Here is a 23,525-nt window from a genome sequence, read left to right as displayed (position 1 = left end):
CCAAGGTGGACTCAGGGGGATTCCCCAGAGCTCCTCTCTCCTGGAAAGATAGACCCCACTTTATCACTGCAAACTGCCCATGCAACCAATCGCAAGAAAGAGGCTCTAGGAAGAACTTTGAAAACATTGTTAGGTTGTTCCCATCCCATGCTACGACCTTGTTCACTTCAGCACCATCCATCACCATCGAGATGCTTATCACCAAGTGGCTCTGAAAATCCCTGGACTGACTCAACCTCCCAGCCCCACCATTGGTAAATCTTTTATGTCTTAACCTCTTCTATGAATGTTGTCTTTTTGTTCCAACTGAAACATAGCTGTTTCCTGATGGCCCTTTTTCTCCTGTGGCCTTTGAAAGTGACACTACTTGTCTCTCCAAGTGCCCACATTCCATTCCTCCTACCTTACCACTCATAGATCATTTCTCTGTCCTTCTTTGAAGCCCAGGCCAATAAACTCTACCACCTGTACCCCAAACGACTTCCAAGTCATCCTTCCCTCTTTCCTGAATATATGAGAACCCAGTTCACTCGTTTTCTCTCCACCATTACTCGTGTTACCATCCATGGTAACTCTACGTGGGTGAGCCCTGCAACACTTGGTTCCTCACCGCCCTCACCTACTCGCTTCCAGCTGCCCTTTCCTCCAGCTCACCTCATCCATCCACTCCTGCAGTTAGACCTTAGACTTTGTCACTAGCAATAACTGCACCATGTCCAAACTCCTGACTGGAAACATCCCACGTTCTGTCTATAACTCTTTTATCTTTCTATTACAAAACTTCTTTGATCTCATTGGTCAATTCATTGATGCCATCACCTTTTTATGCCCCTCCTTTAGAACAAGTTCTTCCCTTGGCTTCTGGGATGCCATTCTCTCCTGGTCCTCTGCCCACCACAGTCTCCTTTGCTGGGCCGTCTCCCTTCTTCCCAGACCCTACACTTTAGAGTCCCCAGGGCTCACTCCTTGGCCTCCTCTTTCCTATTGATTGGCTAGGTATTCTTATCCAGTTCTGTAGCTTTAAATGATACCTATATTTTACGACTTTCAAATCTATATCTATAGCCCTGACTTCTCTCCCAAGCTCCAGACTCCAATTCCACTTTCTCCACATCTCCATTTGGATGTTCCATAGGCAACTCAAACTTAGCATGAGCTCTCAATCTTCCTCACAGAGCTTGCTCTGGTCTCAGTCCTCCCCATCAACATACAATTATATGAAAGTGATATTTCTCTGTTGTGAAGAGATTGCAAGTTGCCTATCAATATCTATTCCTTTTTCATTTCCTAATGACATAATATCTGAATTATTGGGGCTAGCAAATCACCCAGCTTAACATACTACATTTCCAAGCTTCCTTGAACTATGTGTAGGCATGTAACTGAGTTTTGGACAGATTTTACTGGGAGGGTCTAAAAGGAAGCCTCCTTAAAAGGAAGACAAAACAGCTGGGGAAAATAATTTTGGCCCTTCCTCCTTCCTGGAATACAGATGCGATGGCTGGAGCTGTAGTGGCAGCCATCTTGGACCATGAGGTGCCCTTGAGGTTGAAAGTCATATATTAGGATGGTGAAGAAGAAGGATGGAAGGAGTTGGGGTCTAGGATTACTGTGAAGCTTCCATATCAGCCATGTACAGCCTGCCTCTGGACCTCTTTTACTTGAGAGAGAAATATACTTCCATCTGATTTAAACCACTGTTAATCTGGATTTTCTGCTATATAGAGCTGAAACTATCCTGCTTGATATATCAGTGTATACAACACAGTCTCATCCATTCAAAGCCAGGATTAAAATATAAAGTGAAGGCCACAGATAGCACCAAGGACCTGTTTTAGGACTACATTTTCAGAGGATACCTCTTGGGCAATGGAAACTACTGTTGAATAGTATTCCAAAATTCAATTTCTCTTTGAGAAAGAACTGGAATATTTCATTGGAGTTAAGAACATCAAATGACTGGCTAGACTATGTATCAGGGTGCTTCTGTTTCTTTGAAATAATGTGGGTTTTCAAAACTCAGCCACATGACTAATTGAGGAAACCATGATTCACATAACACATTATTAGTTTCTCAGCTTGGTAAAGAGGTTGCCAATAGGTTGCCATGAAACTAGCCTTAATTTCATTAAAGAAAAGATCATTATTATTTTTGCCTTTGATATTACAACAAACTTTTCTATCTTCTCTTTTCCTTACACAAATGAACAAAGATTGACTTTTTAAATCGTGGAGAAATTATTTTTCTAGAAATGGCTTCTGTTAAATGGCAACGAGTTTAGGACAACACATTGCATCTTTGCAAAGTATCCTTAGTCAGGATTTCTGTTTACCTACCTACCTACCTACATGTCTCTGTGACTGTTTATCTCCAAAGAGCAGAAATGATTAGTTGTGTATACTGCCACTGGTGGAAAGGCATCTCTCCTTTGAATGTCTCTGTTCCATCACACGAGTTTGTTTTCTTTTGAACTAACTTTCTACATTTTCATTTAAAGTAACTTTAGTAAGGTAGCTAAGTTCAATTTATTGAGGATGTTCCAGAGTGATAATGGTATGAAATTTGGGTGTCTGCAGATGAGAAATAAACTATGGGTTATTTATTTATTTTTTAACTGAAGTATAGTTGATTTACAATGTTGTGTTAGTTTCAGGTGTACAGCAAAGTGATTCAGTTATACATGTACATGTGAATATGTACGTGTATATATATATTCTTTTTCAGATTCTTTTCCATTATAGGTTATTACAAGATATTGAATACAGTTCCCTGTGCTATACAGTAGGTCCTTGTTGTTTATCTATTTTATATATAGTAGTGTTAAACTATGGGTTATTGACATTAAGTAAAAATCAGAGATTGCTCTTCCAAGAATATTCAGTATCACCCCATGAGGAGATAAAGGGATGGATGCCCATGTAGGGGGATCTGAGGTCACCAAAAGACTGCCCCTAGAGTCATTTGTTTGTATCCTTGGAAACATCTTGTTACAGAGGGAAATAGAGTCTTTGGGAGGAGTGAAGTTCACGAATCTATCAAGTCTAGGAACATGACTCATACAGAGGCAGGTGCTCAGCTATTATCAAGTGAACACATTAGAATCAGGTGGCTGGTGGGAGAGTCATCACCTTGGCAAGCAGGAATGAGGCAGTGGAGACACGGTCCCTTCTGAGAAGCCTGCCCTCATTTCCATTGGGCTCCCCTGACACCTCGGGTCTGCCCATCATGCTACTCATCTCTCTGCCTATGTCTCCCACTAGAGCGTGAATTCTTCAGGAGAAGCACTGTCTTTCATCTCCACAGGCCCTGCACCCAGTCTAGTGCCTGGTCCATACTGAGTATTGCTGAAAGAATACGTTAGGGAATGAATGAGTGAGTGAATAAAATTCTGATTGGCTCGGGGTGGGAGAGGAAGTTGGGTTTGGCCCAGGGAGCTGTTCCCATTTATGTTCTGGGCACCTGAAGACAAGGGAGGGAGGGAAAGGGCTCCGAGGGGAGGGGCAAATTTTACAAAAAATGGTATGCTTTTGTCCAGTGTCTGAGAGTAAATAGATTGTTTTATTAAAATAACATTTTAATGGTAAAGTGTTCCAGTAGGGGGGCCATGTTTCAGTCAATAGCTCACTGTCATTCTTAGTCTGTGGTTCAACCTTTCCCATGGTCTGGTCTCCATCAAGCCTTTCTTCCCACTCCTACCCTGTAGCCAATCTGAACTGTCCAGTTCCTCATTCCACCTTGTGGAGCAACCACAGCGGAGCTGAGAGGACAGGGTGTGGCATGCCACAGTCCTGAGTTCAGGTCCCTCATCTCAACTTACTACCTACGCGTCCCAGAGCCAATTACTTTTCTTCTCTGTGTCTTCATTTCCTCATCTAATATAACACTTCTTTGGGCTTTGGTTTTCTCATCTTCAGTAAAATCTACCTATGTGATCATCACAAGGATTAAATGACACAGAATATATAAAAAGCCCACAGCACTGCACCTGGCAGGTGGGAGGCACCCAGTAAGGGCTGGTGTGGCCCCTCTTTTCATCCTTCTCTCGGCCTGGTGGCTCAGAACTTACCACTCCTCCTTTCCCAATTTACCCCGTATTTACTGATCTTTTAGGGTGCAGGTCAAAGATCACCCTCTCCATGAAATCCCTCCCCAGCCCGCCCCCCCAGTTGAAAGCAATCTTTCCTTCTTCCATAGTCTGTCATCTTTTTCTGAGCACCTGTGGTACTGACCACTCTCTTCCTGGTGGCTCAGTGATTGCTGTGCTTTATTTCTCCCCTGTCTATAAGTTCCATGGGGCAAACTGCCCACCTTTTAATCTTGTGTTTCAACAAAGCACCTAGCAGAATAACTTGCATATAGTAGGTGCTTAAAATAATAAACTGAATCTGTGCTGGACAATTCTCTATATTGAGGAAATCATCCCATCATTTCTCTTAGGATAGGGAGTGGCATATATAATTCATCTTTCCATTTAATCCACTTTAGGGAATAAAAATAAAACAGGCCTCGTTGCAAGTAGCTGATGTCACACAACATCCAGAGCACTCTCTGGAAACAGTTACAAATAATGACTAGTCACGTGGGCAATTACAATAAAGCCCTGTCAAGGGCTAGTCACAATTCTAAAATTGTGAAAAGAAATGCTCAAATGAAGGGGGATATTTCCTGAAGGCTATACTAGTCCCCTATTGCCCATAACATCTTCACCTTTATTATACGTCCTTAAACTGTACAACATGGAAGTGATATATATCGCAGTTATTGCTATTATTTTCAATGAGAGGGGAGAGGCCCTTAAGAACTTGAAGAAGTCATGCATGGTGGTTGCCAGGTCTGAGGTTACTGAGCATCTTTTAAGCTGAATCCCAGAATTAGGTTGAAGCCAGGCCTGGCTTGTCACAGAGGCAGCTGCCAAAGGGTATAATCTGAGGGGGCTGTAGGGAGACCTCCTGTTCCAAAGTATCCTCTCCATGAGTGCCTGAGAGGGACTGCTATGTGTTTAGAAAACTTTTGAATCGTTCTAGGTGAAGGATAATGCCTTAACCAGCATTTCTAAAAGAGTTCCACAAGAGGCTCCATGGAAAAATGGGTCCTCTGACCAAAAAAGTCTGGGAAATACTGCAAACTCCATCCCTCTATACGATTTACTATTATATGCTGCAGTGCACGGGTACATACTGAAGGCTCTGACAAGTCACATGGTCAAGAAATCTATTTAACTTAACTCAGAAGCTCTCCCGCTTATTTAACTATGAAATCAAGCTTGCTTTCTTTTTTTCCCCCAATTGTTGCAAAATTCCTAATGACATGATCTGGAAGTAGTATTTCATAGAACATGCTTTTCAAGTGCTCCCTGAGCTATTATTGGCTATCACTGTAACAGGGATGAATGTTCAGCTAAGCATGGGGCACAAAGGGATACGCATGAAGGAATGGGGGAGTCAAGAGAAGGATAAGGAACGTTAAAGGTGACCATGAGGGCCCCCAAAGACAAGTTCACAATCTCGCGAAGATCTCAGTCTTGCTAAGCTGGTCAGCCTTCTCATTCCAGGTATTATTTTGGTTTTGTTTCCCTGCCTAGAAAGTCCAGCTGTTCGATATCAAGTGGTAGCATCAGCTCGGAAGTAGCATTTTTGCATCTTCACATAATCTCGGTTTGTCTGGCGTGGGAAGGAAGATTCAGGGAGCACTCGGATGGCCACATTTACTCCAATAGATGTGGAAAGAGGAAGGAAGGGAACGGTAAGGGAGAAAAGGGGCAACTGAGGCAACAGAGAGCCAGAAGCTGCTCTGGCCACAGGAAGCTAAGGGCAGAAGGCAGAGGACAGGAAGGAGGAAGGAGAGAAAAGTGAGGGGTTGTCACTGCTCAGGTAGAGGGTAACAAACCCACCAGCTGCCCAAGCCATGAGGCCGAGGCTGAGGGCTGTGAGACTCCTGAATCGAATTATAGTCAGTGAGGCCCAAACCTTTGGCTTCCCAAGCCAATCACCAAGAAAAATCAAAGTGGTTTGAAGACATGAACTAAAAATAACAGCCGGGACAGGAGCCTTCCTTTAAGGTTCGGATTGCTCTTTCTATCCCTGCGGTGGTGGGATACTGATTCTCATAGGTAGCTTTCTGCCTTTGGGGCTTTCACTGCCCAAGGGTCTGCATTGCCCCAGGTTGTTGGGAGGGCCCTGGGCTACAGGAGAGCCCAGTCTGAGATCCTAACTGTGGCCTACTGCTTTAGAAAACATCACAGTGGTTAACTGAAAGCACAGAGATAACAGCAGAGAAGGGCCCGGGTACAGTGCAGAAGCCAGAGTGGGGAGGGGCTGGAAAGGGCTTCCTCTTACCGAGGGCTGTCGGATGTCCTGCTTCCTGCAAAGCAACTAGGAGATCTTTGGCGAGCTAAGGCAACTCAGAAATACTAGAAGCTGAAAATAAGATATACAATACTTTTGGGAGTTTCTCTCATGTTGAAGGATAAAATTAACTGATTCCCCTTCTAGGGTACCTTTTGATTTCTTGTCAATATCAGTGTAAAAATCACGGGAAAACTCCAAATGTTTTCGTAACTTACAAATATTATTTATTAGTCAAAAGGCGGAGGTATAGGGCAAGAGAGATAGGGAGATAGGGCAAGAGAACAACTCCCTTTACAAGAATGCAAAAATTCTCAAATTGCTGTTCCGTGGTGCACTTACTTCAGAAAAGTCATTCTGACTGGGGCAAGGCCGCGCTCTGGGACAGAGCCTGGAATTCATCAGTAGATACATTGAAAAAGAAGTTTCTGCCAGACTTCACTTATTCAGGGGAAATGGTTAAAATGATACGTCCAATCTCACGGAGTGTGAATCCCAATATATACAATCCTACTGGCTGGAATGGTGGCCCTGGCCTCTCGTGGGTGAGTTAACAGGGACTGTGACAGCTAAGGACGTGAGCCTATGCGGCCCTCTGCATCAGAAACAGGTCTCTAACTGGTTTGGGACCTAGTGGTTCCTTTAGATCGCTCATTCCTTTGCATAAATCAGAATATTACCAGAACCTCCCCACCTCTGAAATTGGGGCATATTAAAAGAAGAGTCTCGGTTGGATGTGTTTCTATATGTTGTGAGCATGTGGAGGAAATAATGATGACCCAGTGGGTGTGGGCTTGTGCTTATGCTGCTGACACCATTTCTCTAACTGTGTTACACAACTGAGATGGTTTGGATCGGTTGAATGGAATAACATGATTGCTCATGGTATTGCACGTCTCCAATTCCAAACCAACACGATGGCAAAAACTAGACGAAAATGTGGAAAGAATAATAAAACACACAATGTCACTGAAGTCATGCAAAGAGGGGGAAAAATATTTTTTAAAAAAATGGGCAAGCCACAGACACCATAAATGAAAAAAAAAGCCAGTGCATACAATTCTAAAATCATTCTTACCTTCTTCAGTCATTGTGTCATAATATTTTAGTTTTCCATATGATCCAAGTTCTACAACATCACAGTAAAAGACACAAAGATAAGGAACGAGCTGTAATGCAAGAACTTTGTTTTTACACATTCTCAATTAATCAGATTCAGAGTTACACTGTCAAATTCCGCAATCGTAACTATATAGAGATGTGCAAACATGGGCCATGTGGCGGATGGCTTTCACGACCCACTTTCAGAAATCACTTAAAATGTATTATTCCACCGGGGGTAGGACTTGCCCTGCATTCCAGAATAGGACACAGTTATTTTAACATCTGATGAAACAAATACTTGACAAAGATATCTTCACACCAGGTCCAGCCTAGGCCTATAATTTTTAGAGGTGACATTCCAAGAGAAAGGGCTGGACAAGGACAATGCTCAGACCCACTGAGGCTTGTAGACACCAGGATTCCTTGCTGTGGAACAGCAGTCCCAAGAGTTCATTTCACAGCTTTTCTCCAATAGAACTACTTCCTAGAGATTAGTAAGGAAGGCTACCTGGGAAAATCCCAAATAAAAAGCCAGGTTCTAGACTTCCCTTTCATTTCTAATCTTGTATTTTAGACAGAAAGCACTGAATACCATGGGTGCAGCTTGCTTTGGTGTGTGTTGCGGTGGGGGGTGGGGGAAGGGGCGGGGGATGGGAAAGGCGTGGAAAGCTTTGGGAGGAAGGGGGAAGCGTATTCCCAGGGAAGGGCACGTGGGCCAGACAGGTGACAGGGCAGCCACAACTCCCAGCTCAGGGCATTGTCTGCTGCTGTGTAGACTGCAGGGGCCAGGAGGCAATCTCCTGGGTGCAGCTCACCAAAGGACTCGGCTGTAATGGAAACCACGGGCAGAAAGCAAGCTTTTCTGAGTCAGCTGGTGGAAGTGGCAGCCTGGGTGGAGGGACGGAGGAGGTGGGGATGCACCATTTCTGTTTTCTTACTTCAGTTCTAAAATAAAAACTTTCATTCTTGTTCATCTGAAAATTCCAGATTTTTTGAAGCACCATTGTGAGCAGGTTAGAAATATTTTCCCTGGTCATAACAACACTCTCCCAATAAAATTCAAGAAATTAATGACACTCAAGAGATATTCCTGTGATTCTGTAGAATGCTTCCATGGCTCATTAACTTGGTCGACTGCTAAAAATTTCACATGTGAATGAATTAATAACTGATAGGGTTTGTGTACAAAAGGCTTTAGCTTAAAACCCAATAATAAATATTCTTCTGCTTATATTATACACATTCTATATATATTCTTTTTCCATGTGCCTAAAATTTTACCTAAAGCTATTTTAACACACCAACACAAAATTATGTCTTGGGGAGAAAAATCACCTCATCTTTATGTTTCTGCAAAAACCTGCCTATTCTGGATTTTGTTAGATACACGACAAAGGAATCAAGTGCTTCAATAAGAAATGGAATTTTGTGTAAAAACAAGGGAGTTTTTTAAAAAAAAAGACTTCTGGGGATTGCCTTCTGTAGAAAATATTTGTTTTTTTTCTGGTATTTTAAGAAGAGTAGTCTATTATATATATGACATTGCACAAGTTTGGGATTTTAAAATGATCCAAATACCTTCATAAATATTAAAACACATGTTCAAGGTGGCTTTACCCATAATCTATGCATTTGTATTTGTGTGTGTGTGTGTGTGTATAATCTTGCAGTAAATTGATGAATTATATCAGCCAACTAATTTTTTTGTAACCTCTACTCTTTCCCTGAGGTAAAGCAGTAGAATAAGCAGCTGGCATTCTCTTTACTTGCCGAGGAAACAGAACGTGAGCAGCTCTGTGTTTGCAAAGTTGGGTGTAAACCATATTCTACACAATGAAGATACATTATTGCATTTTTGTCTTTTGAGATGCAACCTCTCTGTAGGCAAACGCTGGTCTTCATGTATCAATCCGAAACTTTCAAACATCTGCTTATGGCAGATGTGATTAATTTTAAATTTTACCTTCTCTCTCGTGGAGCCGGGTATAAATAAATACAATCATATTCTTTAATTAATTTATTTTTACATAGTCGAAATTGGATCTGTGGGTGACTGACAAAGCTCACACATTCTTGCTCCTGTGGCAATACCTAGATTGTTTCTTAGCTGCTTCCTTGGATGAGGACTGGGGCAGGGGGACAAGAACTGGACAAAACATATAAAAAAGGAGGCTAAAGGTGGTGGAAGAGAAAGAATAAGAGCAGTGAAAGGCTGAATAACAACAGGTGATGTAGCAACTTAAAGCACAGTGAGCTAGGAGGGCAAGGGAACAATATTTGCCCAAGTGAAGGGAACCATGTTTGTTGCTTACTAAAGAAAAGGCACGCAAGAATGTGAAGGAAACGAGCCTACTGGAATGAAGTTTTTAACATTGACAGCAACGGCATGGTGAGACAGTGAACTCAGCACCTCAATGCTTTCAAATGGTCAGGGTGGCATCCTGGGGCTGGTGGGACAGCACCTCCGAGAGCTGGTGCCTCCCTTCCTTGAACCAGGGGCTCAGGGGGTGTAGGAAGAGGAGTGTGACATGCGACTAGGACAAACATGACTTGCATCCATAAGCCAGAGCACATAACGCACCTGGCTTGTGTCCCACATACCACGGACACCTCATGGAAAGTGGCCTGAGAGGCATGAGCGAAAACTCACCGGTAAGGGGCAATGGCCTCCAGTCAGCACACTCCCCATGGACAGTAGCCAGGGTACCTTTAGCACCGTTGGATTAAGATTCAAACTGCGCCCAATCCAAGCTGAGTTTCTTTGGGATGGGAGGGAGGAGGGGGAGAACTCAAGAGGCTGCTGTTTAATACCATTGAGCAACTTCCATTACGTCAACTGAGCAAGAGGCAGCCAGGACTGGAAGAGGGATGAATCAGCAGTGAATATCATCCTGGGTACCACCTGGTGCCTCTTCTATGTAACATTTCTCTAAGAAGACATACAGCCTAAGAAAAATTCCAGAACCCAGTGGTTGGTGTTTGAGATGAGCCTATGAGCCGATTGGGAATGCTGTCTAACGTGGTGCCCACACTCGCTCATGCTAGGTGGACAGCTGGGTCCACAGGCACCCAAGCTCCCAGATCTCTAGGAGGGCTTGAACCTTTTGTCATTCCTCTGTCCACTTCCTTTCAGGTCTTGTCAGCAATGTCATCACCTGGCTTTAAGGTACCTCTGAATTCTTGTCCATATTTCTTGGTTGACAAGTCAAGGGAAGGATCTTGTCTTTAGTCTCAAAGAATCTGAATAAGAACTAGTGTTTTGGGCTCCCAATTTCTTCCTTTCTTAAAAAGGGCATGGACACAGATTTCTCCTTCCAACGTTGACCTTCTCAGCTCTACTTTTGAAGCCTCTGGCATTCTTAACCCTTTTCTCAGCAAATTTCCCCAGACAGGAGCAGCAGAAAAGTGACTTCTCACCTTTCAGGCCTCAAAATTCTGACGTATACAACAGAAAGTCAACAGAAGCATCTATGCCGAATTCATTTTGTTAGAATGAAGAATAGAGGTAGAAAAATCAGTGAGAGCAAGTATTTATTAAGTGTTGGTTGATGGAAAAAAATGATTAACTTGTTTGTTTTCTTAAATCAAAGAGCTGCTTTATTTTTGTTACCTGTTTGAACTGAGTTTGAAGATCTAAAAGTTAAGGTTTCTAAACAACAGAGAGTAGTTTCTTGGTAAAGTTGTCTAATACCTATCAAGGAGGTGTGTACAGATACCAGATTACATCACATCCCTGAAAGGATTATTTTCAGTAGCAAATAGAAGTTAAGAACATAGGCTTTGAAGCCAGGGTATAGGTTTGAACCCAAGATCTGCCACTTATTAGCTGTGTGAATTTGAGCAAATTTACCTCTCTGAGCCTCAGTGTCCTCAGCTGTAAAGTGGCATGACTGTATCTACCCCACAAAGTTGTGGTGAAGAATAGATGAGATAATAATACCCACTAAGCAATCGGTAACGGGCAGCTTCATTATTGCAAGCATCACCAAGAAGAGTGAAAGAGAACCTATGGGACATGGAGCAGAACACATAGAAAACTTGGTATTTCACACGGGTTTAGTTCGTTAAAACTAATTCAACAGTACTTATAGAAGTTTAAAATAGCTATTTGTTGCCCAACAATATAAGATATTTTGCCTTGCTGGGGCTAGAATTAGAAAGAAATGTCTTCATCAGTCCTGCCCTTCTACTCTCAGATCTATGGGGAATGTCAAAACATGGACCATAACCATTGGAACAGGATGTAAGAAGCAGATCCTTCATTCATCTGACCACCATGTTCCAGCTTTGGACCTATGCACCTTTCCTTCTAATATGTGCACACAAGACTGTCTCTCCACATGTTGGAGGCTGAGACCCTCTTTGGATTCCTCTTTGGATCTCTCCCAACTAGAACAGTGCTTTTCTCATATCACATGCTCTCCTCACATTTCTTAAACAAAGCATATAAATGCACAGCTCCCAAATAACAGTGAGGTTTAGGATGCTTTGGTGTGTTGAACTTCCCTGGACTTGCTGAAGTCAGGAAGGCAGGCACTGATGTCTAAGGCTTCCGGACTGCTGATACCATAATATCACTCTCAAAGTTCAGGGGGTGGGGGAGGGATGGCTTGGGAAGTTGGGATTAGCAGATGCAAACTCTTATATATAGAATGGATAAACAACAAGGTCCTACTATACAGCACAGGGAACTATATTCAATATCCTGTGATAAACCATAATGGAAAAGAATATAAAAAAGAATTTATATATATGTATAACTGAATCACTTTGTTGTAGAGTAGAAATTAACACAACATTATAAATCAACTATACCTCAATAAACTAAACTAAAAAAAAAAAAAAGAGTACTTCTGAGTGAGACAGATAAGACAGCTAATTCAAAGCTTGGTTCTACTACTTATAAGCTGGGTGATCCTCTCCGCACCTTAGACTCTTCTTCAGTAAAATGGGGACAAGAGCAATAAACACCTATTCTCAGGAGGGTTTTTGGAGGATCAGATAAGAACATGTCTCTATAGCACTTTGTGCTGGGTGGCAGAGGCATCCTTAATAATTGGTACCTCTCTTCATTGTCTGCCAAAGTTCCAACAGGAATATCTACTTCAGCCCAGCATGAGGTTGTTAAATCCTATCAAACTCTAATTATCTCTGCAGGTGGGCACCAATGTCAATGTCAATACTCAATGTGTGCAAGTCAACAACCCCCGCTAGACATCTTAAACACAAGGAAGACTGTCAAAAGGAAAACTTTCAGTTTAATGAAAGGCTGCCCTGGCTAACTTCCAGAACCATGTTTGGCAGTATTAACATTTTAGCCTGAGGTGGTTTTCTTTCTTATTTTTTTAAATTTGTGAATTTATTTTCATTATTGAAGTTTTGTGAATGAATAGTTTGAGAGTTGTGTATTTGTCATTTTCCATTCACTCCCTACAAACATAACATTTATATTTGTAGATCTATACAATTTTTAAGTTTCTTGCAGGGTACGTGGGTTGATCTTGCTTCTCTTCTATTCCTGTGTGAAAATTTTTCATCAAAAAAAAAAACCACGTATGGGCTTCCCTGGTGGCAGAGTGGTTAAGAATCCACCTGCCAATGCAGGCAACATGGGATCGAGCCCTGGTCCAGGAAGATCCCACATGCCACGGAGGAACTAAGCCCGTGTGCCACAACTACTGAGCCTGCGCTCTAGAGCCTGTGAGCCACAACTACTGAGCCCGTGCACCACAACTACTGAAGCCTGTGTGCCTAGAGCCCGTGCTCCGCAACAAGAGAAACCACCGCAATGAGAAGCCCACGCACCGCAACGAGGAGTAGCCCCCTCTCGCCGCAACTAGAGAAAGCCCATGCGCAGCAATGAAGACCTAGCGCAGACAAAAAAAAAAAAAAAGTATTCTGAGTTAAAAGATATTTCTAATATAGCCCAATTTAAAGCTTTTTGTTTGATTTTACCTAAAAAAGAGCTGCATGGACCACCGAAATTAATTGCTTTCCATTAAAAGGCTTTCTTTGGTCATTATTCTTTTATATCAAATGTTCATGTCAAGGCAAGTTATTTTGTTTTAACTAAAAAAATAAGACTTTAAGAGATTGAGGTTAAGTGAGGAAACAACCATATTCTCACTTCAGACTCAAGTCAGAAGAAAAGGAATATTTTAACCTTCAGATTCAAATTCTCACTCAAAAAAAGCTTTTAAAGTACTGACTCATTGCAGAAGCTCTGCTTAACAGTCTGTGGGGGAATAATATTTGTGTGTTAAACTTCCCTAAGAGGCTCCTGAATACACGGTTACCTGGGGACAGCTGTACCCAACATGTGGTAACACATCTATGTCATATACAAGGTGTAAACGGAGGTGATTTTGCCCTATGGAGCTCTTTTCATATTCAGCTCTTCCAAATCTATGCTAACAAGTGCTTCCTTTTCTTCTATGAGATTAAAGCCTCTCACTTAGGCTTTTGGAAGCAAGGCAAGAACTTTCCAAATGAAAATAAAGGGCTGAACTTGTGGGTAACCCTCCATCAGCTATTGAGTGTCAAGTAGGATTTATGTACCTACACACACACCACCTCTTCGACATTTATCACCTGATTTTCACGCCCTCTGAATCCAGCCCCTTCATGAAACACTCACTCTTCCTTTTCAAGCTTCCTGCAAACCCAGACACATTGGTTTGTTACCGCTGTTCTTCTTATCTCCCTCACTTTCTACATGTATTTCCTTGTCGATGTCCATCTGCTGATATCATTCTGAGGACCCAGTCACTAGGAAATACTGATACTACATTGGTGGCCAAATCAGGGGTCAGAAAGATCCCCAGCAGCTGGCCCAGTGCCTGGAGTACAGCAGCATTCTGATAAAGCACCAATGAACCACAGGGGCCAGGTGTGTAGGTGAGAAAGTGGACTGGGGATGACAATAGGGAGTGGTGGGGATTATGGAAAACTGGCCAGTGCGTGCCTAAAGAGGGGCAGCGGCCAGTCAGCTCCCACTCCATGCAGGAAGGCAGTTACAGTGCTGATAGATCTGATTATTCAAGGGAAGCCAGAGATCCAGATTTTTATGTGAAAATTCCTGATTTTAAATGTTGGCAACTAATTCCAAATTAAAAAAAAAACACTCTGGGTCATATTTGGCCCAGCAATTTGTAATCTTTGATTTAAAATCAGGATGCTTAGTCCAATTTTCTTATAAATATTAATTGAATGAATGAATGAAGAAATGAGACCAGTTAGGCTATTGGAACTGGGAGGGGTCCTTGTTAGGTCACCCTTCTCCTGAAGGTCAAGGACTCTGGTTCTCTTCCTTGTCTCCCTCAAGGCTTACCTATCACCTCAGGCTCCTGAGACACCAAGGCTGAGTCCATGTCAGGCCAATGGAGCTGCTATGATGCCATGACTAATACCCTCTTTTTTTGCATGTCCTTGCCCATCCAGCTCTGCCATCACATGAGCCAACAGAGTAAATTTTTTAAAACAATCTTATTTTGGAGAGGAATGAACACTGCCCATTAAGTATAACTGTTCCCAATTATTTTGCAGGGAAATATCTGGAATGTGAAAACACAATGAAAGGTTCTGAAAGGTAGGTGAGGATCACAGAGGGAGGTGCCATATAATTATATGGGAATTATCATCCTCGAACAGTGAACAATAATGTGTGGTCATTACTGTGGATCATCCAGATGGTTCATGATGAAACGCCCAAGCGAGTCCCCAGATACTCCAACTTCTTATAAATTTGTCACCTAATTTGCAGCCTTGCTCCTCTGCGGTGTTGCTTGGCAATGTCAATGGTTACTGATTTCTGTTCTGTGAGGAGCTGACTCAGGCCATATTTCACTGTAATTTACATGCTCTGGATGATCAAGCAAGAAAAATGGGACTATAGGAAGAGCTGCTCTGCTGCTTTCCTTCTGAGGCTGATTGCGGAGGGGAGAGAACAGGAGCGAGCAAGCAGGTTTCTGGACAGGAGTTATAAAGAAAAACAGTGAGCCATCAGGCAAGAGAATCAACCCCAGTGTGGTTAAAAAAAAGAGTTCCTGGGATTTTATGAATGTCCTTTTTTTTTTTTTTTTTTTTTTGCAGTACGCGGGCCTCTCACTGTTCTGTCCTCCCCCGTTGCGGAGCACAGGCTCCGGACGCACAGGCTCAGCGGCCATGGCTCACGGGCCCAGCTGCTCCTCGGCATGTGGGATCCTCCCGGACCAGGGCACGAACCCATGTCCCCTACATCGGCAGGCAGACCCTCAACCACTGTGCCACCAGGGAAGCCCCTAAAAAATCTCAATAACAATCTTAAGGTAACTTTAAACACTGAGACTTTGGCAGAATGTTTTTCCCTTTTCCCAAAGGGATGGAGAAAAGCACGTGACAATATAGCATGATGGCCCCATCATTTGTACTGTGGAGCCCCACGGGCTTTGACTTGACAACTAAAACATGTTCTTCATAAGCTTTTTGGGTAGGTAGTGGGTTAAGAAGCTAACATATTCACTAATGACATCTAACATCTTGGGTACTTTTTTGCATCTCTGTAAATGGAAAGATTATGTTTACCAAATCAGGCAAAAGGTACTTTCTGATTAAGTCTTATCAAATTTGGGGTGGATGATACAAACACATTTATTGCTCAGTCTTAAAAGTGGCAAAGTAGGGGCTTCCCTGGTGGCACAGTGGTTGAGAATCTGCCTGCTAATGCAGGGGACACGGGTTCGAGCCCTGGTCTGGGAGGATCCCACATGCCGCGGAGCAACTAGGCCCGTGAGTCACAACTACTGAGCCTGCGTGTCTGGAGTCTGTGCTCCGCAACAAGAGAGGCCGCCATAGTGAGAGGCCCGCGCACCGTGATGAAGAGTGGCCCCCGCTTGCCACAACTAGAGAAAGCCCTCGCACAGAAACAAAGACCCAACACAGCAAAAATAACTAAATAAATTACTAAAAAACTCCTACCCCTAACATATTCTAAAAAAAAAAAAAAAAAAAAAAAAGTGGCAAAGTATTCCATTCTCTTCCCCTATCCGTGTTTTAAAGGATTTTTCGAGGTGGCACATACAGATAAGCCCACTGTTTTCTTTCATAGATATGCGAGCTTGTGACTAACATCCACAGGGTGGAGCTTTAGGTGATGCTGATACTTCTATAAGCCATACCCACAACCCAACCAGTCATGAAGCCCTATCAATTCTACCCCTAAATATCCTCAATTCTGTCTTTTCTGTTCCATTCCCACTGTTCCTACCTTAGTAGGAGGCCTTGCTGAGGTTACTGCAGTAGTCCTTTTGGATCTCTCATTTCCTAACCTTTCTTACCACCTACCGTCTAGTCCTGGCACCTTTCACCTATCTTTCTCATTGTTACCAGGGTAAGGCTTTCAAAACACCAACTGAACATACACCTCTAAATCCCACGCATACCGTCTTTTTGTGTTGGAATTTTATTAGGTCTCCCAACTTACTGAATCACTTGGAACCCAGGTTTGAGGTTCCCTCCTGCAGGCAGCATTCCTGAATGCCCCCCATCCCTAGTGTAAGTCACTTTCTCCCGTGTGTCTGTTCCAAGTATACCCTTCTGTGCGTGCTCATCAAAGGCACCTTAACCTACTTGCTTTCTGTCCTTTAGGGCAAGGAATCCACATACTCATTTTTTAATTTGAACACCCAGCATAGTTCCTGGCACTCTGTAGGTGTTCAAATGCTGCTGAATTGAATTAAATCTCTATTTAATAATGCTCTGTTAATCTTCCTCAGCCTAGTTGCCTTTGGTATGGACATCTATGATTCCTTCCATTTTAGTGTTTTAAGTCCACAGTTTCAACTATTCTGTCTTCACTATCTCTGCAGGGAGGAAGTCTGTGAAGGGAAAATGCATGTGGCCTCAACTGTTAGAATCCTCTTCATTGCTTCTGTAAAGTAGGAGGATTTACATCATGCGAAAGTGTCATCAGGAGAGTCCTCAGCACATAGAAGACAAAATGGTGGCAATGGCTTGGAAATGGAGATAAAAAAACAAAACAAAAAAACCCCACTGTTGTGTGGAATGGATGCCGCATGCTGGCTAGAGAATAATTTGGATGTTCTCCTGGATCCCATCCTGCAGCCTGGCTGGATTCAGAAGAGTCTGCCAGGCAGACAGAATCAGTGCTAAATTATATCCAGCCATTGGGTCAGCACAGCTGAGTTTCTACCCTCTGATGCACTGAGCATCAAAAAATATCAGAAAAGTATCTTAGAAGAGGAGAGGAAAAACAATAAAATAGACAAATTTCAGCCATCCAAGGGGGAAAAAAGGGCAAGAGATAAGAGAGAACTATGAGAAGGCAAGAGAATTTAAGAACAGAATGAAATTGAGGGAAAAAAGACTGGAAGACAAAGGAAATTAATGCCACTGATGTAGAAGTAATTCAAAGTCAAAACTACCCTTATAATTTTGTATTCTACACTTCAGTGCTGTTCAGGATGTCACTGCATTGAATACCTGGCTCCCTACCACAACAGAAACAATCACCCCAAATTATGAAAAACTTAAAGGATCAAATTTAAAGTAGAAAGAATGTTCATGCAATCCTCTAAATTTCATTGAAGGGTAAATCCATTTACCATTACTCCTACTTAAATACCATACTATATAAAATGGGACCATACGAGTGAGTTTAAAATCCAGGATGCAAAGATAGGGTAAAAGATTAAGATATGTTTCCTAAATAGTCCACTATGTGCCTTATATTAAACAGCAAATGCCTGCCACTGAACCAGAGCTCTGATGACATAGGAGGAAGTGGGGCACTGTAGGATCTTATAACCCGTAACTGCACGAACAGTGCCCTAAGGATGTTTCAGCAGGGTTAAAATATTAGTACAGTAATTGCTTTTTCAGATTTTTATCAATATGTTGGAAAGAGGAATTTTTTTTTTTAGTCTGCCAAATATCCCAAAGCTATGGACCCTAGAGGAAACTGGGACTTTTTGGAAGGAAATGAGTTAAGTACCATGTCACACTGATGTACTTCTCATTGTGCAAAGGACAGGAGAATTTGGAAATACAGAAAGTATAATTATTCAATTTCAGGATAACTTTTGCTCAACTAAAAGCCAGATTGCCAAAAAGACCAGTTCCCATCTTATCTTATAGACAGGTATGGCAGGATCTAAAAAACTGGTACATGGTGAAGAGGCTGCTTTTTAAGGGAAAATAGAGATATGATACATAATTCAATGACTTACTATTGAACCACTGAAAACTGCCTAAAAATATGACAGCTGCAAGAAAAAAAAAAAGGACTGAAAGCGATTTGGCAAATACCTACCTAGAGCTAATGATGTATCAAGCACTGTTCTATGTGCTCTGTGAACAGCACTTCACTGAATACACTCAATAGCCTTAAGAGATAGATGCTCTTGTCTTCCCTGTTTTACAGAAGAGGAAGTTGAGTTATACAGAAGTTAAATAACTCACCCAAGGTCACACACCTAGTAAGTGGCAGAGCTGGGGTTCAAACCCAGGTGGCTGGCTCCACAGTGTGTCTGCTGAGCAGCTACACTATACTCCTCCTCCCACGAGCCTAGTGGGAAGATGCCACCGTGAACACACCTAGCATAGGACAGAGTCTGTCTAAATGGACATATTGCAAGATGCTACCTTTAAGCTCCAAGGGTCAGTTCCTCACCTTCTAATCCTGACTTGCACAAAGAAGATGGGGAACAGTTCTGAGGTCAAGAAAAGAATTTGTAACTTTTTCTAGATAGGAAACTCTGCGTGACCTGTGGTGCCATGAATGGGAATAGGATGCATGGAAAGGGAGATAACAACTGGGTAAAGTTTTTTTCAGAAATGTAAGAGGAGACTTTTCATTACGAAGAGTTTTCTGGAATGAGATGGACTCACCATGATTTTTAATTCCTGCCAAGGATGGTGGTTCTGGCCTAAAGCCCTTAGAGTTGAAGCAAAGCTACCTTCGCTATTGGTTATTTGGGATTAAGTGCCGCCAGCCTGGGAAGTCAAAGAGAGAAATCACCACCGCAGAAGTAGCCACAGAGGTTACTGCAACTGCACTGCTAAAGCTCAGCTTCAACAACAGCATTTAAGCTGGTTTTCAGGAAGTTAACTAGTCTGGGACAAGCACCAGCTTCTGTTCCCCCAGAGACTTACCTACAGTGGGGGCTTGTAAAGAGAAATGTTCTCAAATGGGGTGACTACTTACTCAGCTTGCAATAGGAATGCATGTTGTGAATGAATAAATGAATGAATGAATGAATACATGAACCCACACACGAATAAGAAACCAATCTGATGTAGATCCATAAGCTTTATATAAATCACAATGCTGCTGCACTCTTTGAGTGCATGTGTGTGTGTGTGCGCGTGCCCTTGCACACATGTGTATCATATAGTCTCATCTGAGCCTCAAGGCAACCGGTAAAGGACAGTTTGATGTGGGTCAGGGAATTCTTCTTAATGGCTGAGGCAAAGAGGCCAGATTGGGTGGCTCTGATATCGTGAGATCAGAAGAGAAATGGACCCTCATAGCAGCTCAAGGATTTGTTCTTATAGTATGACCAACATCCAGAGGTGAGTGCACAGCACAGTGCAAATCCCAGACCAAGAGACAAACTAGGAAGAGATCTGGCTACTGTCAGAGCAAAGTGTCTCAGAACCGAATGCAAGTCGCCCAACCTGCATTCCACTAAGTGAGGCCTGGCTATTGATTCAACAAAGCAGAGGTGTCTTTAGTGTTTCATTTGAGAGAAAATGCTTTTGAATGCACTCATCTCACAGATGATGTTTCTACATCAACATGCTTTTGGAATGGGCCGTCACTGACAAAACTGAAGTGCTTTTTTCACTTCGGTCCTCCACATCGTCAAAGCTGTGACAGCTGCTTTCTGTCTCTGGGATTTCTGAGTCCTCTCCTCTGAAGGAGTTCTAACTGCATCTCTTGGGCATGTGATAAGTTCAAGAGAACAAAGATGAAGCTGTAACTTTATGGATGCCTCATCCTCTTTTTCTTTCTGCGTGCAATGTTTACATTCAAATGGCAGCCAGTCAATTTTTTGGCCATATACCTTTGTGGACTTGACTTCAAAGCAAACTTGAGAGAGACAGAGAGAGACAAAGAGAGAGAAAGAGAGAGAGAGAAACTATGCCCATCCTCAAAAGCATTTCTTTCAGTAAGACCATTCACATTCCCTTCATGCCCCAAATGAAATGTATTTGTAATGTGTACAACACAAAGAGAGATTCAATTTCGACCATCTTTGATGTTCAGATCTGAGAGTAACGCTTTACTACTCCCCAAAGAGAGGAGCTATTTAACTTGTTCCTGAATTGGCTCTATGAGAGGCATTAATAGCTTGCCTTCCTCTCTCCAGCCATTTAAACTGCTGTCATCTTATTAAAAACAAGGCCAGTAGATTGCATTTTATTCTCTTCCAGTGAAGATTTTCACCCCTGTTGCCTGTTCACGCATCAGCTGAGGCAGCACGCAAACATCTTTCTTGCTAATTTAAACTGATCTGTGATTTGGGACAGAAAGAAAGGATACAATACTGCCTTTCAGGGATAACTTCTCCCCATTTTGAATCAAATAGGCATGAAAATGACTTTCTTCTGGTTTCAAATGACAATTTTTGAATGCTCATATTGAAGCTGTTTCTAAAAATAGAAGCTGGGGAAATAGGTTCTGCTGTTTGGTGCGAAAAAAAGAAAGCCCAGCAAGCCAGTGAAAGTTTAATCTTAGTGTTCAGCCCCAAATGAACACTCAATGTCTATGTTAAAGAACTGAAGTGATCTTACAAAATAGGGAGCTGCATGGCTGTGTGTCCGGGAGATGGACACTTGTGGCTACAGACGAAAGTCCTGTGTGAGTGCAAAGCATTCAGGCTCCGAAGGCAAACTTAGGAGCTGGGTGACCAAGAGCAAGTAGTGTCGCCTTGCTGAACCTTACTTCCCTCAGAGGTAAAACACACAATAATTCCCAGAGTCGCTGCTGGGAGAATTCCAGGAGGTGACTGGTAGGTGTGTGGCACAGAGCAAGCACTTAGAAAGTTCCACTTGCTTGTTTTTCCTCTTCAGCATCTCTTAGGCCTTTAGCTTCCTACACTTAAATCACACACGCACAGCTATGGTAGACACACACACAGACACACGCAGACACACACATACACATAGACATATAAACATACACGTACAGACACACAGACACACAGGCAGACACACACAGACACAAAAAGATACACACACAGACACACCCCAAGGGCCCCTGGACAGGAGAAACCGCTGGAGCATTAGTTCAGCGGGCAAACAGCCACATGCCTGCTCATCTTTCAAAGGAGCCCCATCTCGGCTGGGCCAACCATACATCGTTTTGAGTTTCTCCAGCCAGTTCCATTGCCCTGAATTTTTCATCACCTTTCCTGCCCTCCCACACTCCTCACCTCCTTTCAGAACCACTCTCGAAGCTCACTTTCTCTGAAGGCACCGCTTCCTGATGGCCCTGCCCTCAGGTTCACACGGAGATGCAGTTCCTGAAGATCTGGCCAGCACAGTTCACCTGCACTGACAGTTTCCTCTGCGGCCGCTCAGCGCTGTCTGAGCACCAGCCAGAATTCTCCGTTGGGTTTATTAATCTGCACTTGTCATGATGTGATATCGATTCCGTGAAGGTGTGCTTTCCCCGCCTCGGGAATGAGGGCCTTGCTCCTTCACGTGGCTGATTCTAGTGCTCGAGGAAGCCCCTCTACCATCCCCATAGCGCTTCACCCAGAGCCGGTAACCGACCCCCCAGGACAGCGGTGCTCACAGCTTCTTCCTGCTCTTCGGGGGCCGCCTCTGGGAAGACCCTGGCTGCTTCTGGTCCAGCCTTCTCTCCTTCCTCCCAAATCCTTCAACGAGAGCAGCTAAAAGCTGCTGCTTTGTGATGCACCTTGATCTCTGCTGGGCATATTTTCCCTTTTTGTTCTTTTGGGTGAAAAGTGCCTTTGCTCTTCCTGCTTATTCTATATGAATTTAAAAGTCCAGTTATGAAGTCCCATAGATATCTTTTTGGGATTTCACTTAGGATTGAGTTGCACTTAGAGTTTAACTTGGGGAGAACTGATATCTTTATAATATACCAACATTTGTTTAGATCTTCTTCCATGTTCTTCAGAAATGACTATTTACTGTTTTTGCTATAAAGTTCTTAAACGTTTTCTTTGGGTTAATCCTTGGTACTTTTTGGTTTTGTTGCCCTTGTGAGTGGCCCTTCATTTCTTTTATGTTTGATATTGCTGGTCTAGAGGAAGGCAACTGAATTGGGCATAGTGATACAGGATTTGACATGAGTGAACTCTTAATAGTTTTAACTATTAAAAAAAGTGTTTATTCTTCCCTGTGGGGATTCCTTTGAACAAAAGGTTCTGCTGCTACTAAAAAACACATTTGAAAACACATAATCTAGGGTACAGGGAAGATGGTGAAAAAATAGAGAGTTGCTATTCATTTGTGAGGCTTTTACAATCAAGATGTCCTGGAATTCATGTCACCTCACATTGCCTGAGCCAGACTGATAAAGCAACAGGAGAGATGGCATCAGGATGTCACAGGAGCTAGTGGGAGGAAAATGAGGGAGCCAAACTGTCCCTTTCAGAAAGGCAAGGGAAATGTTCCCAGGACACTCTTCCAGTCAATCTGAATGAAAGTAACATAAATGTGTTGGATGGAAAGTGACAACAGCAGAGACTGGCTGTGATAACGTGAAGTGAATTTACCATGGGGGAAATTTGCCCGTCATTCTAACAGCAAAGAAGGCAGGTATCATACTATGAGTACGGTATCATTTTCAGACATCTTATTACAGGATTCTGAAGATTTTGTCACGAAAACAGCCTCAAGCCTCACATATCAGGCCTGGAGACCTGCTGTTCTAAACAGTCTCATGCCCTGTAGTTAAATAATCCTTCACTTCAATTACAGGCCCCTAGGCAAGTACTATCCCTACTTTTGTGTTTCTAAGGTATCCAGTGTGCTTATTTGTTAAGTTTTGCTATTGATAATAAAATTGTTGTTATGATGAAAAAATGTAAATCAAAGTCTGA

General features: G+C 42.7%; 1 protein-coding gene across 2 annotated transcripts in view; it reads right to left on the bottom strand.

Annotated features, from left to right (window-relative positions):
- Window positions 1-23,525, bottom strand: part of SLC24A2 (solute carrier family 24 member 2) — a gene marked incomplete at both ends in the record, with an annotated part of 251,262 nt that overhangs the window by 62,978 nt on the left and 164,759 nt on the right. The window contains one exon of one of the 2 annotated variants that reach the window (XM_079706205.1): window positions 7,424-7,474. The exons of the other annotated variant lie outside the window; for it this stretch is intronic. Within the exon in view, the coding sequence (XP_079562331.1) occupies window positions 7,424-7,474 (51 nt within the window). The remainder of the gene's footprint in view (window positions 1-7,423; window positions 7,475-23,525) is intronic. 2 annotated transcript variants of the gene reach the window in all.

The sequence above is a fragment of the Hyperoodon ampullatus genome (assembly GCF_949752795.1).
Source record: "Hyperoodon ampullatus genome assembly, chromosome: 6".
In the NCBI taxonomy this organism is placed as follows: domain Eukaryota; kingdom Metazoa; phylum Chordata; class Mammalia; order Artiodactyla; family Ziphiidae; genus Hyperoodon; species Hyperoodon ampullatus.
This window is presented reverse-complemented; position numbering and strand designations above follow the sequence as displayed.